At 39.1% G+C, this 15,495-nt stretch overlaps 2 protein-coding genes across 2 annotated transcripts; one reads left to right on the top strand and one right to left on the bottom strand.

The window, feature by feature from the left end:
* Positions 1-619: 619 nt before the first annotated feature.
* cox17 (cytochrome c oxidase copper chaperone COX17) lies at positions 620-3,417 on the bottom strand. Its single transcript, XM_010734027.3, has 4 exons — positions 3,275-3,417; positions 2,426-2,550; positions 2,238-2,341; positions 620-823 (listed from the first exon to the last, which is right to left on the bottom strand). The coding sequence occupies exons 2-3, from the start codon at positions 2,536-2,538 to the stop codon at positions 2,257-2,259; spliced, it is 198 nt and encodes a 65-aa protein (XP_010732329.1). The 5' UTR covers positions 2,539-2,550; positions 3,275-3,417; the 3' UTR covers positions 620-823; positions 2,238-2,256.
* A 3,942-nt stretch (positions 3,418-7,359) lies between these two features.
* Positions 7,360-15,050, top strand: hcn5 (hyperpolarization activated cyclic nucleotide-gated potassium channel 5). The gene is made up of 10 exons (XM_010734049.3): positions 7,360-7,751; positions 8,778-8,964; positions 9,576-9,680; positions 9,814-9,951; positions 11,657-11,818; positions 12,363-12,456; positions 12,582-12,709; positions 13,024-13,170; positions 13,330-13,567; positions 14,862-15,050. Exons 1-10 carry the CDS (start codon positions 7,567-7,569, stop codon positions 15,032-15,034), a joined length of 1,557 nt encoding a protein of 518 aa, XP_010732351.1. The 5' UTR covers positions 7,360-7,566; the 3' UTR covers positions 15,035-15,050.
* Positions 15,051-15,495: the final 445 nt, after the last annotated feature.

Genomic DNA, 15,495 nt, shown 5'->3' with positions numbered 1-15,495 from the left:
ACAAAGGGGACTAACAGCTGCATACCAGTTTAATTAGAAGTTTGAGAGTGAACGCAATTTCAAATTCTATTCACACCAAGCTTTAATTGATTGCACAGTTTAGGTGCAGATGTGTTTCCTGGTAATTGCAAGTTCTTAATGTGACTGGAATTGTCAAGTTGTTTCACATTTGGCATATGCTCAGCTCTACATTAAGTAGCAAGGAGCGAGTCACGTGACTGAAGCATGAAGGTCACAACGGAGGTGTTAAGGATTTGGACCACAGTGCACACAAAGAATGATTGCATGAACACAACTTCAAGAAACCAAACCCTCAAATACTTTGTATAGCATGAACAGGAGGTGAACTAGTTGCAGTTTAACACTTCTGCAGGAGTACTGCAGCATTTCCAGCAGGTTTTATGAACGTGTCAAAATAGATGTCCACCGCCAGGCACACTTCAGAACGAGTGGCGTGAGCTACAGGGAAGAATGCAGATATGTCAAGTATTGACGCGGCAGGGCAGGAGTTATTTTTAATCCTAAGTGCATACCAGGGACAGCAACTGTAGTGAGCAACCGTTCACTGAGAGACTGGACCTTCAGTAGAGAACCTTAAGATGATTAATAACACCAACAATGAGTTATTGCATAGACTTTATTCAATTTCACACATTTTAGATATTCACATTTTTTCCAAATTCTTAGGACTTAAAAAACAATTTCACAGAAAGACCATCAACCCAGCAGTGCCATCACCACCACCATTTCCCTTTCAGGCCAAGGTATAAATAAGGTGAAAAAAAAGGGAATGTCCAGGGTCGTCATCTTCCACAACAGCACACTGCAAAAAAGAAAAGTTGTAATTACAAAAAGGTTAAATATACAATGTTAACAAACCTCTTCAGGTTTGTTTGCAATGTTAAAATAAACTTGTGATCAGAGCTTGTTTTAGATTCATTAACTGATGCTTTAGCTACATAACACTAATACAACCAACTATAACCGACTTCAGATTTCTCTTGTAAAGAGCATGCGAATATAAACAGCCAGGCCGTTTGAACCGCTGAAACATGAACTAAGCCACAAGGCTTCAGGCATGGTGTGTAGTCATGCAAGCACAGAGACACTTGCTCTGACGTGAACAGTGGCGACTAACAGACTAATGTATGCCGTTAACTTCAGAACATACCTTACCTGAAGCAACACTCTCCAAATTATCCTGTGCATCATTAGGCCGACATGAATCCTGCATGTCAGCACCATGTCACCTAAAGACATTGGACTAATGCAGCTTTTTAAATCTTCAACTGTTTCCACTCAGTTTTAGACAAACGCAAAGAGAAAGTGCTCAGTCTCTACTGAACAGACGAGACAGCTTGTGATTCTAGCTTTTTCATGGTTCACAGAGAGGTGCTTGATCCTCATTTACACACCAGAGTGACTCAATTCAAGCTGGCCTTAGGTTGTCAGAATACATTTGCCCGGGTCCCGTTTTATAAACTAAGTAAGTCACCACTTCATGCATTCCAGTTTCCAGTTGTAATTTTGTAGGCAAATTGAATTAGGGCAAGTTCAAGTTAGGACAAGGTGACACCAGAGGGAAAATCTACAACACTTTAAGTATATGAACTCATGTGCATGCAACAGGCTGCAATATAAGAAACTGTAATAGTCTTTGCTGGTACTGCTGAACAACATTGTCACTGACCAAAAAAAGGTTCATAGATAACACTAACTTAATACTGAAATAATCCAGCAGCAAAACTAAAGTTAAAGTTTAGCATTACTCATATTTTACTTGCCAGTGCCATTTAGAGATGTCTGCAGACATTTCACTGATTACCCACCTTCTTAGGGAAGGTGAGACAAGCTCAGGTGTAAATAATTTTAAACAATCCACGTAGTTCCTAAAGTTAATACCTCAGCAACATGGTAATGTGCATAGTGAATGCTTCACTAGAAGTGATCTTGGGACTACTTTTCCTATGCTGACAAGTGCATATTTACACAGTACAAGGAAGTTAAATAAAAAGTTACCCATGTACAGGGTTTCAGTTACAGTTCATGTTTTTAAAAAACATTATGGAGCCAGTTAATTTCTCAAGACATTTAAGATTCAAGTTAATGCAATTCAAATTTTAACTTCATAATCTAGTTAAGGCTCGTTTTAAAAAAAAAAAAAAAAAAAAAAAAAAAAACCCAAACACACCTTTGTGCATGTGTGTATATCTTTGACGTTAGAATTTGATACTTACCACACACAAAACGGAGTGGTTAAATCTTGAAGCCAAGCGCCCTCATGCAATCTTTATGTGCCTCGATGAGTTGTGTGCACTGTTCCTCTCCCTTTTCAATGATGCTGGAGGAAAGAGAAAAAAATAAGGCACATTAACATTTTCACCTGCAACAAGTAAAGAGCAAGTCTCTGTGGCTGGATACTTACCAAGCATCTCTGACTTTCTTTGTCTCTGGACAAGCACAGCAAGGTTTCAGAGGCTTCTTCTGCTCAGTGCCCTCAGCAGCTGACTCCACGCTGGCAGCAGACAAAGTCGACATCTTCTGGCTTACCTAGAGATTTCATACAGGTGTAGATCATTTTAATTGACAAGCCATGTAGTTTCTACACGGCTCATAGGCAGCGGTAGTGTACATACTGGCTCACTGTGCAGAACAAAACAAGCCTTAATGTTAATTGACACATTTCCTGCATATTTAAAATAGTATAAAATGTCTAGGACAAGTCTGATGCAACAGTGAGACAAGGTAAAACGACACCATTCAGACAGACCAGCTCCTCCTGCAGAGGAGGAAGAGTCAACCTGTATGAGTGTTTTCTTAATGTCCTGTTAGTGCACTCACGTCTGAGTGATTAGCCAGACAGACAGACAGTGTGCAGCTTCATTAATGAATAAAAACAATGTGACTGGATTACACACGGTCACATGAAGGAGACTGAACTGATGTAACATTAGTGAAGATTAATTACAGTAATCATGTGGCGGGCACAGGTCACTGACAGGACGAGTGTGCTCACTTTGACATGTTTGAGTGTGGACATGCTCAGCTGAGGTGGATCAGCTTTAGCCAACAGTTTGGACACATTACGCAACGCGCACGCCAGCTAACACAGTTAGCCAACGATGGCTAAGTCTGGTAACTTCACCGACAGGCAAACGCTCCCGTTACCGGCGTCACAGCTGATAAACGACGCGGTTAAATGACAGCAAACGTGGCGTAACGAAGCACTTAAAGCGGCAGACTAATGAGACGGTGTTGTTGTTATGTAACTTACTTGTATGGAGGCTGTCCGCACACGCTAAAGGACGCTTCACCTTCAAAATGAAACCAACATGGGAGGACGACAAGTTCACGTGTTGGCGACGCTTTTATGCAAAGTCACGTGACTACAAAACTCAACCGAGGCTTCTGGGACGTGTAGTCTTTTGTGTCAGACGCAGGAAGCGAAGAAAACCTCTAATTTAACACATTAGCACGACAGACCAGAGCACCAGCTGCTGTGGATGTACAGTAAGCTTATTAAATGCAATATTATGAGTTTATATTGTTTTATATATATTTGTAACGACAGACTTGGCAAAATGGTGTTTCTATATTGAGTGTTAAAGTTTATTTTTGACCTTGAAACAAACCAAAAAAAGTCTATTTAGTTTAAATTAGATAAAGATAGCTCACAGCTGCTAAGTGAGTGAACAGACATAATTGGTTTGACGTCACTTTATTTGAATTAGTCAACATAATATTAAAAAAAACAACAACAAAAATATATAGAAAAAATAAAATAGTCTTTGTTTGTATATATCAGCGATAATACAGTAACAAGGCCGTGTAATTATTTGAACAAAGCTTGACTGGTGGCACAGTCATAACTCACAGGTGTATTAATTAGAGCTGCACTGGGAGGTCCTGCTGATTCATTGTCACTTACCGGGAAACCAACACGCTCCTTACTATAATTAAGTCCACCTGTGTGTTTCCTGCTGTGATAAATCAAAATGTCTGCTGTGCAAACAGTCCGTATGAGGACCGAGGTCTTTTCTAACTGAGAGAAATGACCCAGAAAGTGACACAAAGCCATGAAAGCTTCTTTCTAATGTTCTGTGCTGGAGCATCCTTTACAAAAGGAAAGGAGATAATGCTGATCCACAGTTCCCTCCGGCAGACCCACGTTTAGTTAGTGAGAGTGTGGCACCATGGTTGTTCTTTCTTACTTTAATAATTAAGCTGTACAAATTTTCCTTGACCCCATGATGAGGAAATGTGGTTACACTGTAAAATAAATAAACTTTTTACCGTAATAAACGGTATAACCTTTTCCTAATATTACGGTAATAGGATATTACTACCGTTGATTTCAGTTATAAGGTTGCCAATTTAATCCATATTTCCAATGGTGTTTTACTGTACAGTCTGTAATATAAAACGCTGCTTTATTCTGTATAAATTCTCTTAAAATGACATATAAATAAAGGTTTTGAAATATTTTGTTTTTCCTGTATACAGTAAAAAAAACAATACATACTTCATGGCATATTTTACGGTCTTTTACTGTAAAGTAAGTGTTAAATTTCAATACTAACTTTGCATATCAGAACATATAGAACATTACTGATTTGGTTTTCTGTTTTTTCATTAGTCATATAATAAAATAAAATAATTATATGAATATATTCTATATCTATATCTATATTATATATATATATATATATATATATATCTATATATATTACATGTCCAACATGTCCACACTGTTTGGGGGGGTTGAAAACTAAAAAACACCCACCTACATGGCCACACACAACACACACACACACACACACACACAGATACACACAGGTACAAATTTTCCCTCAGCCATAAAGAATTAATACAATGAAAATTCATCATTCCACTGCTCAAAAATGATAAAGTTACTGCTACTGCACCATTATTCATGTATCATAATATAAAAATTCAGATAAACCTTTTTTAAACTGCCAGATGAACTGGGACTGAACGTCCCTCTCTCTTCCCTGCAGAATCGTGGTGTATGCATACGGTGTTACAGTTACGAGTTTACAGATGAAGATTTCACATGTGCTATATTTAGAAAAACAATACAGACAATAAATCTTTTCTTCTTTCCTCTTGTATCACATCAATCAAAGTCATCATTACACGGTCCCTTTAGACTTATCCTCTGACCTTTGGGATGCTATAAATATGATGTGTCAGCATTTCATAAACCATGGGAATAACAACAAAAATGCAAATTTACGTCATTTCTAGCTTTTGCTTATATTATATCTTTAGTACCACAGTATTATTCCTGAACATTTCCACTGCTATTACCCAGGTCAATATGCTAGCTATGCTATATACAGCTACAACCTAATCAATATTGAATATGCATTATGTTCCAGTATAGATTGATATCTCCATTAGTTTTTTTAGATCAATTATTATATATTATTTATCTAAGACGATATAAATAATAATATGTAAAATAAAAAGATAATGCTATAAAAGCAGCCAATCCTCACATTTGAGAAGCTTGAACAAAGTTTAGCTTTTTTTAAAAAACTATTATTTATGTATTATGAAAATTGTTGAATTGTCGGTTTGTTTCTGCACACTGTGCTACTGTTAAATATGTACAAGTGCTCATATATAGAAATGAGTTGAAAATTGTTTGTTCAGCTCCTTTGTCAGGTATGATACTGTGTGCTGTAAAATATACTTACCGGTGGGTAGAACACACGCTGCACGGCCTGCAGGGAGTTCTGTAACATGAAAAATATTAATTTTCTGTCCTACAATACTGGAGCTACATGTTTGTTTTCATGTGTCTGCTGGGTCTACAGTGCGTCAGCGCTGCAAAGCAGTGCGTAAGCAGGAGCACTGAGTCACTTGTTCTAGTCTGAGGGCCAGCTGTGTGCTAGATAAATGAGCTAGTAAGCATATTGTTTGTTTCCTCTGTGAAGTGATAGATATGCACCTCCATTTTAAAACACACTTTGCTGCAGTTCTTGCTGTGCATTTCACAGGATTCATCCATATGGGTTTGTACTATAAAAAATGAACGCAAAACATGCACGTGGCATTGAAACACGCTGTAATTCACCTGAAGTCTGTCTTTTGTTTGGTGTTCCCTGTAGAAAACTTCCCCCTGAAGGAAGAGAGGTGTAGGGCCACAGTCCTCCTCCTGCTGTGTGCATGAAGCTGACAGCAGTGTCTTGGAAAGCACAAGTGTAAGCACTCTTTGTCTCTTGCTTCAATCAGCATTTTATGCAGCGAAACGATATTCTCCCATGGCCTGTATGTTCCAATAAAACTTTGTCCTTTGTTGGAACATACAACACAAGAAACAATGGGAGGAAGTAACCGAACTTCTATTGGAGTACACTGTAGCAGCCTCTCGCAATAAACTGCAATAATGAATGTTTTTTTGAAATAACAAAGGAAAAGAGTAAGCCACAACAGAGCAGACCCATCTGTTATTTTCCTTTAATAGACTGAGCTGCAGGGTGGTAATGATGCAAAGACCCTTTAGAGAGGTTCAGTCATTCTGCAAAAGTTACTGAGAAACACTGTTTATTTTAGAAACTGTCTTAATGACAGCATCAAGTGGTCCAACGCCAGCTCATGTATCCTGATGTCTTATTTTTTCAATGTTACCACTTAAGTGGTAAAATGATTTCATAAAACGTCTGTCCTCTGTTGGACACATCTCATGCACAAAGCTGCCAGTAATTCACCTTACACTGACCCCTCAGTTAATCCCAGCGTGCTGCTACATCCATATCATTTTGATTCAGTTATTTTTGATACTTCAGTGCAGTCCCACCAAGATAATGTGAAAGCAGCTAGATAAATATAATCCCAATCTTCTACCTTGTAAACTCTGAAATGAAATATTTTGGCGTTCGTGTTGTTTTGCTACTCATGAAAATGTACAAACAAACAGCACAGGGGCTGGCTCAGAGCTGCAGGCATATGTACAGCATCAGGTAACACAGTACAGTGTTTAATTACATCCCTGGTAGAGATGGCTCAGACTCAACTTCTCCCTGCACCCACTGCCAGATGTCTAGTTCACATGACAATAATTGTGATCCTCTCTCCACACACACACACACACACACACACACACACATAGACACACAGACGCACGCACATGCCATTGTCTTCTTGTCTTCAGTATTAATGTGAGCTAGACCTTACACCCTTGACATGGCTTGATTCATGTGGGGATGAGACACAGATACTGAATAGTTGATGAGCTGGGAGAAAAAGAAAAGAAGTGGAGGGGTGGGGTGGGGGCAGAAATAGAGAGAGGGAGACAGAGGGAGGGGACAGAAAGGCGGGTATCCACTCGCCTCACTCCACATAGCTTCTATAAGCCCTGAGGTTGGGAGTCTTGATGGAAAATTACCTTGTGACCACAAGGGGAGGTCAGGACTGGTAGAGTCAGACTCTACTTGTCCCGAGCAGGAGCAGCAGCAGCAGCAGCAGAAGCAGCAGCAGCAGCAGCAGAGAGAGGATGGCAAGTGCATTTGGCTGATCAGAGGGGAACACGGACGGGACATGGAGAAACTAAGAGCTCCCACTGTGGGATGCACCAAAGCCACCTGTGGATGGAGAGCCATGCTTCTCCCACAGCTGAATCGGCAGTCCCTGTACGTGTACGGCAGTGAGATGGCCGTGGAGAAGGAATGTATACGACAGCTGCAGAGCGGAGTCTTTGTCATCCACCCGTTCAGCGTCATGAGGTATTTAATATATTTGATAGATTCAGGCCAGTCCTGTACCTCCACTTTTAGTCTGTGCGTTGCTTTAAAAGTTGCGTAGTTTCTTGAAGTTTTTGAAGGTGTTTCATTTTGCTTTGGTGATAAGTAAAGTGTTATCTTGTTTATTTTTCTCCATATTAGAGTCAATGGATTTAACTGATTGATTGATATTTTGATGACTGATCAAAAAATGCCAAACATTTTCTGATTACAACTTGTCAGCAGATTCTGACAGTAACATTTTGAGGTTATTTTGGAAACAAACTAGTTGAGGGTGTCACAAGTGTTTTTTTTCTTTTCAATTCATCAAGAAAATTATCAGCTGTTTAATCAAAAATTGAATAATAAAAATAATTTGAATAATTTTTAGTTGCAGTTATTAGTTGTCTTACTTTATCATTTGCATATTACATTATTAATTAATTATCTATTATATTATATTATATTATATTATATTATATTATATTATATTATATTATATTATATAATTAAGCATTAGTCAACGATGCAATAATTGATTATGATAATGTTTTGTTTTGTAACATCTTAGAGAACCCTTTGCAAATGTGAAAAAATTTAATATAATTAGTGTAAAATGTAACCTAAAGGATTATTAAGATGAGACTGAAGGATTAGAAGGAAAAATCAGAGATCATAGATTTTCTTTAGGAAACATGTTGTCACAGAGGGCTAGTTTTGCGTTATCGGTACAGTATTGCTATTATTAGTTGTAAGGTGATCAGATGGACTGAAAACAGAGAGGGAATGAAACAACTGAGATCAGAGAACAGAGTTATTTGAGCCTCGCAATCGAACCCCGGCTGAGAAGATGTGCAGTTACAGTATCGGAGTCTTTAAGCTGCATAACTCGGCTTGCCTTACCTGCTGCAGCATGACTGTCTAATGAGTTTTTCTGGCTGATGAACTGAGACTTTTAAATGCAGCCCTATGGAACACGAGATCTGAGGCTCACTCATAAGCCGCACATATGTTTCTGTGATCCTGTAGGAGCTACTACATCATGTGCATGATGGCAATCACATTTCTGAACCTGATTGGGATTCCCATGGAGATAGCGTTTCTGGACGGAAACAGCGGGATGATATGGGAGGGATTTAACGTGTTTTCAGACACACTGTTCCTGATAGATGTGGCTCTGAATTTCCGAATGGGCATCATAACAGAGGACGGCGAGGTGAGAGTGGCTGTACTCTATTTTCAGACACAATCTGGAAGACCATAATCCCTGCACAGACAAGCACATACAATCCATCTCTGCCCCATCTGTAATCTACTCAATACACGAAAGGCTAGATTAACAAACCTCCCTCCCCCAGCTCCTGGATACGGGCAAAATTGGCACCTGCTGTTTGATTTTATAACAGGGATTATGATGTATTGGATGAATAGGAAGTATAACCTTTCCATTAAGTATTATGAAAACTATATCCTGTTTATTTCCATCTGTTCACACGTCATGACTTCGATCTTGCCAATCATAAATGGCCCATCTGTGGTGTTGACTCTGGACCACACAAACATCTGGTTCTGCCAGATTTATTCTCACTCGGTTTCCGTCTGTTTGAAATATTCATGGATGTGCTTCAGCAGCAATTCAACAACGCTGTCAGATTAGTGTTGACTTTTTTAGAGCACACAACTAATCTCATCTGACACAACTGTCTCCCTTAATTTTGGACAAACTAAGTACAAAAATTGTGTGTTGAAATAGACATGTGATCGCGGCACGTGCTGCACGGCATCTTCATCCATCTGCTCAATCTGCTGCTTTGTTCTCTTTCACAGGAAGCTATTCTGGATATCAAACGGATCCGAGTCAGTTACCTGAGGACATGGTTCATTCCGGATGTGATAGCTGCTTTCCCAATCGGCTACATACTGCTGTTTGCGGTAATAACTGCTGTCGAAGCAGCAAACAGTCGCTTAGAATGGTTTAGAATTAGAAACTTAACTGTAGCAGTAACTAGTAAGATTAAACAAGAAACACCAGTGATAACTGAGCATCTGTATTTTATTATCCCAGGACTTACAGTACCACAACGAAGACAATCCCTCCAAGACCAACAAAATGATGAGGATACTGATGTTTGTGCGGATCCTCAGCTTGATCAGACTCGCTCGAGTGTCCAGACTGGTCAGATTCTTCAATGAAGTAGAGAAAGTAAGTTGGCACCAGACGGCCTACAAAGCTTTGAAATTCAATCAACCTTTGACCTATGTACAGATACCTTACCTGGATCTGGCTCCAGTGACAAATCTGACTTTGAACGTTTACAATGTCATTTGTAAAACGAGCTGGCACAAGGCTCCACCATCAAAAATGCATTTGTATCATTTTTTAAACATTTTTTTTATTTTATTTTGAACACTGAGCTCAAACCACAGACGTCCAGACAAACAAATGGACAGGACACCTCAAACCCACTTTGATCATGTACCTGGTAATCTCATAATGAAAGACAATATATCTTGGAACAAATCTTGATATTGCATAATGTATGTTGTCTGGATTTGTGTGTAACTCCATGCCTGTAATCGGCTATTAGTGTCTGAAATGAATAGTTTCTTGTGTATCTGTTGGTCTAGCGGTGGATTACTGGGTGCTCTTGCTTCGGATAATTTAACATAAGGTCACAGTAATTTCCCTGCATCATTCCATTTGGCAACATGTTGAACCTCGCCCTCAAGTCAAGTAAATCTTGGCGAGCTTTTCTGTCACAGTTCACTGCCAGGTCGCTTTTAGTCTTCCAGGTTTTTGAATCCAGCCATCACAGTTGGCTTGGCCTTATTTTTTGCTTTTGGGTTTTCTTTACAATCCTAAAGCTGATAGAATATGCTACATAGCCTACAGATACATGTATTGCTGTTTATGATAACCTGGAACTGTACGTTAAATCAACTTGACGTTGCTGTCACGTAGACGGCCCTCTATTTTTACACTGTATTACTTGGACTTGCACAGATGTCCTTTTGCGTCCCGCTGTCCTTGCTGAAAAGGCTGTCTAAATAAGAAAGTACTCCACTTAGTCAGTTTAAGCCATTTAATAAAACTGCTGTTGAAGGTGTAGTATTAATGTCACCAGAGCTTTGGAGATGATGTTGCAGTTTTTTGCTTTTGAAATATCTCAAGCTTTTGTGTGTCTGTTTAAGTTGGGTAAAATTTGGAAACACAGAGAAATGGCAAAGAAGGAAGTCAATGCAATGTGGCAAGAAACACGAGCAGTCATATTTTTAATTATTATTATTAAGCAGTGCATTGTAATTCTCTATCACATTTTTACAGACCAACACCCATCCAAGTTCAACTTTGACCAACTGTACTCACCATAGCTGAGTGCACGCAATTTAATCAGGGATTATTATTATTGTTGCTTGACACATCTGAGTTTGTTATAGTGATGTCGTTGTGATTGTGAAAGTTGTAATAAACCAGAATAATCTTTTAAAGTGCATTCCACATTTTCATAGTGAGTTAAAGTCATAACAAGTAAAGTAATGTAACTCCAGACTAAATATAAACCCAAAGTTCAGCTCAACTTTGATCACCATGGATGTGAACAATCTTGCTTTTTTTTTCTTTATTTATTTTAAAAAAACATTTGCTGTCCTAAAAAATACATTTCGATGTAGTTGATGCACCAGCGCACTGTTGAGCGAGTGATTATATAGAGTACTGTTTAAATACAGTATAGGCTTGAAGAGGACATGGCTGATCCTAGACCAGGCTTAAATCCAACTATGCTGCTGTGATATGGTGCACATCTCAGCCAGCAAAGCTATCAGGACGTCAGTCCTGCAGAGAACGTGATCTTCTTGTCAACTGCGATAAAGTCACACGTTTTTTTCTTGGCGTCTCTTGCTGACAGGTGTCAAACGCAAACCTGGAGGTGGTCCGCCTGTTCTTCCGCATCTTGTCTCTGTTCATGATGATTTTCCTGCTGTGTCACTGGAACGGCTGCATCCAGTACTTTGTCCCCATGCTGGAGGAGTTTCCCACTGACTGCTGGGTCCGGAAAGAAAACCTGATGGTGGGACTAATTTTACAAAACATTAAACTAATATAACTCTAGATTGAAAAAACTCAAGTCATTTTTCAAGCGTAAATATCAAACAGCAAGTTCAGACTTCCGCCGCAGGCTCAAAGCATTTTCTAGGGTGAAAACCTATAGCGTGTTTAAACATGTAAAGTGTTTCAGCAGCATGATGTCTATAAACAGATCAGATATCTGCATGTGAATGCAGAATCTGTAGGCGAGGCGGACACTTTGGCACCACCGGAAGGATTCTGGTTTCAGTTTGTTGTCCGAGTAGTATTGACCAGTCATGTTTGACTGGGCTTTGGTTGTAACCTTCAGTGTGGAGAACAAAAGAGGTTAATGTATTGGCAGAAATGAAATGTTGGAACCCATTGGTTATTGTTTGATGATGATTTAAAAAGTATCTGCATTCAGATGCAGATGACTGTTTATTCTCATGAATCAAGTTTCGAATTGGACTGCAGAAGACGTCTTGGCCCAGTTGTCTGTTCTCTATCTGTAAAAGTGTCACTAATGATGAAAAACTGTCTTCCAGAACGCCACAGTGATCGTGAAGTACTCCTGGGGAGTTTTCCGAGCCCTGTCCCAGATGATTGCTCTGTCTTATGGCTCAATGGATGCACCAACAAGTAAGAATTATAGATTTTCTTTATCCCCCACTAAAAAAAGCACAGGTGTATCACATTCTCTCTCAGATATAAGTGCTTGCCGTTTTACAGTAAATGAGCCGGTGTGTCGGTGTCTTCTTTTCCAGATTATGTTGAAATGTGGATCGTCATGGTCAGCATGGTGTCCGGATGTCTGATGTACACTGTCCTGGTGGCAAACGCTACAACCATGATAGCTAACATCGACCCAGCGGCCAAGGAGTATAAAAGCAAGGTCCTCATGGGTGACACTGTCCTACACCAGAAAATACAGATCAGTAAAAAATAAGTTGCTTTACTCAGTGCAGCAGAAATAAGTAATGAGTTAACATTCATTTTACATCAAGTTCTCCATTATTTTAGAATGTTAAGTGTTTTAATTAAGGAGAGAGGGTGTGCTGACGTCATTACTGACTGAACAGTGACGAGGTAAACATTATACCATTATAACTACCTGAGCTTGAGTGGACGTTAGCACTGTAAAAGGCTGGGTGTCATGTGTTGTGCGTTGGGGGTGGATCCTGAAACCATGGTGACTTTTTTTCACAGATGAGCCGTTTGGAGCACTACATGACCTTCATGAAACTCCCACCAGAGCTGCAGCTTCGTATCAACAACTACTACCAGGCTCGCTATGGAGGGAAGTGGTTTCATGAGAAGGACGTCATGGACACAGTGTCCTCAGCGCTCAAAGAGGTACAACTGCGGTTCATCTGTAGGACAAACATAGTGTTAGTGTTTTTGTGTCTTTTTTTGTTTTTGTTTGTTTGTTTAAGGCAGCATGTTTTCTAATAATCTTATATTTTCTTCTTTGTAGTCTTGTAATTGTACAATTATTTTTATTCCTTTTTCCAGCAAATCCTTATGGTGATGTGCAGCCGACTGCTAAGAAACGTGCCACTGTTTCAGAACAGAGATGAAAACTTCATCAACGCCGTCCTCCTCAAACTGGAATACGAGGTTTTCCTGGAGGGAGACACCATTGTCCGAGAGCACGTCCCAGGTGACCGCATGTTCTTCATCGATCACGGGCAGGTCCTCATGGAGACCGACTCCTACGAGAGGGAACTGTGTGATGGAGACTTTTTTGGAGGTGAGTTGGATTTATCGGTTGGAACATCATGCATTTAAAAAGTTATATCCAGACAGCCATAGTCATGGAATTTTAAGTGAGAGAGGAGAGGGAAGTGAAAGATCAGGGGAATTTCACAAATTATTCACTTTAGAGAAAGTAACCAGCTCATTTGTTTATGCCTCTAGAACAACAACAACAAACTAAGTCCAATTTTTTTTTTTGGCTTATAAAAGTTAGGAAAATATTCACTATTACCTAAAGCAAATGCACAATAAGTACATAACAATAAGTATTACATTAATTAAAGCATGAATGGAAATAATAGGAAGTGCTAATTTTTTGTAAACTTGATCATTCCTTCTTTTGTCAAACATTATGCATTAAAGGCATTTTTATTAACTGTATCACAATCATGGTTTGTACTATTACATATATGTTGCATACATTTAACACAAGAAAATCACTTTCAAGCTTTCAAGCTGCTTTCAATCCCATCTCATGGTCTTCCTCAGCAGATCTAGTCATCACTGTAGAGCTTTGTTCTTTCCACCATTAGGGTTAGGGTTATGGAATTAATATTCATACAGTACTAACTGTAAGAGTATAACCTAAACACTTTTAATGGGTCTGTCAAATTAGGAAAATAAACATATATTGCAGGAATTATTTTAGTGGAAAATAGTTTCAATCAAAGTTGTCCAAAAGCCCTTCGAAATACCTGTTATAGTAACAGTTTAAAACCATTTTGTAAAAAGAAAATTCCCTTCCAGTATGTGTGTGTGTTGAAGGACCGTGAGGAACAGGTAAAGGCAGGAAAACGATGAAGCTTCAGCAGCTGCCATGTGAGGATTTAGTATGATAGTTAGTTCACATCAAATATATTTGATTTACTAATATATTATGACTGTGAAATGAAAGTAACTGATCCATTCTGGTGGTTTGGGGTTTAGATGTTAGGTATGGTGCGATTTTAGAGGTTTCCATTTTATTTTTCATCATTGATTGTTTCTTCACATCACATTTCACAACACGTCCGAAAGCTTCTGTGTTTTTTAGCACTGTCCAACCGAGCTGAATGAATCTATCTCTTCCAATTTGGGGGATTTATTTAATTCTCAGGCTTTAAGTGGGAACAGGTCATAATCTTTTTGGCAGCAAACCACAGCAGCGTTTAGAGCTAAGCAGGCTTCCCGAAGTAACTCAGCTAAGTCTGGTTATTTAATTTAGGATTAATTGTCAGATCTCATCCCTGTCATATGGGTGTACTTGCTCATTAACCACACTTTTGTGGTCCCCTCTATGTGTACAACAGAGACATGCATGCTGACCAAAGGCAAACATCTGGCTACAGTGAAGGCACTGACCGACTGCCAGTGTTTCTCTCTGTCCTGGGCTGACTTTCGGGAGGCGCTGAGGGGCTTCCCAGATGTCAGGAAGGACTTAGAAAAAAATCTTCTGCTCAATTCTGATGGTGGACTTGTGTAAGACCAAGAACAGCATTTGGACTATTTTACTGCATGATAAGGACAGAAGACATGGATGTTTAAAGGACATTTTGTGTGGTTTTTTGATGGACAGTAAGACCGTGGCTGATTCCTCATGCGGACATGGGTCGGACACTTATCCATTGATGAGATGGACAGTTTTAGTAGTAGAGTATTATCTTCTGATCCATCAATTATCAGCAATAATCAAAGACCTTGACAGTAAAGACGGGTCACATTTTGATCACAACATTCTTGTTGATGTTGTGATTTAGCATTGATGTTTGGAAAGTCAATGCCTATCTCAGTGACCAGATGCAAAAAGCCTCAATGGGAAATTCTGGTTTCATACAACTTGGGCTTTATATTCATTGTTTTGGCCATCATACTTACACATACATATACAACTTTATTGCCAAGATCTGGGAAAACAGCAATAAGCTAAAACGAAAAAGAAACACA

The sequence above is a fragment of the Larimichthys crocea genome, chromosome XVIII (genome assembly GCF_000972845.2).
Source record: "Larimichthys crocea isolate SSNF chromosome XVIII, L_crocea_2.0, whole genome shotgun sequence".
NCBI classification, from domain to species: Eukaryota; Metazoa; Chordata; class Actinopteri; family Sciaenidae; genus Larimichthys; species Larimichthys crocea.
This window is presented reverse-complemented; position numbering and strand designations above follow the sequence as displayed.

Coding starts and splice junctions, on each gene's coding strand:
- hcn5 (XM_010734049.3), top strand. CDS start 7,567: ATGGAGAAACTAAGAGCTCCCACTGTGGGATGCACCAAAGCCACCTGT. Junction 11,819..12,362: donor TCCGGAAAGAAAACCTGATG/GTGGGACTAATT, acceptor ACTGTCTTCCAG/AACGCCACAGTGATCGTGAA. Junction 13,568..14,861: donor TGATGGAGACTTTTTTGGAG/GTGAGTTGGATT, acceptor TGTGTACAACAG/AGACATGCATGCTGACCAAA.
- cox17 (XM_010734027.3), bottom strand. CDS start 2,538: ATGTCGACTTTGTCTGCTGCCAGCGTGGAGTCAGCTGCTGAGGGCACT. Junction 2,342..2,425: donor AAGAAAGTCAGAGATGCTTG/GTAAGTATCCAG, acceptor TCTTTCCTCCAG/CATCATTGAAAAGGGAGAGG.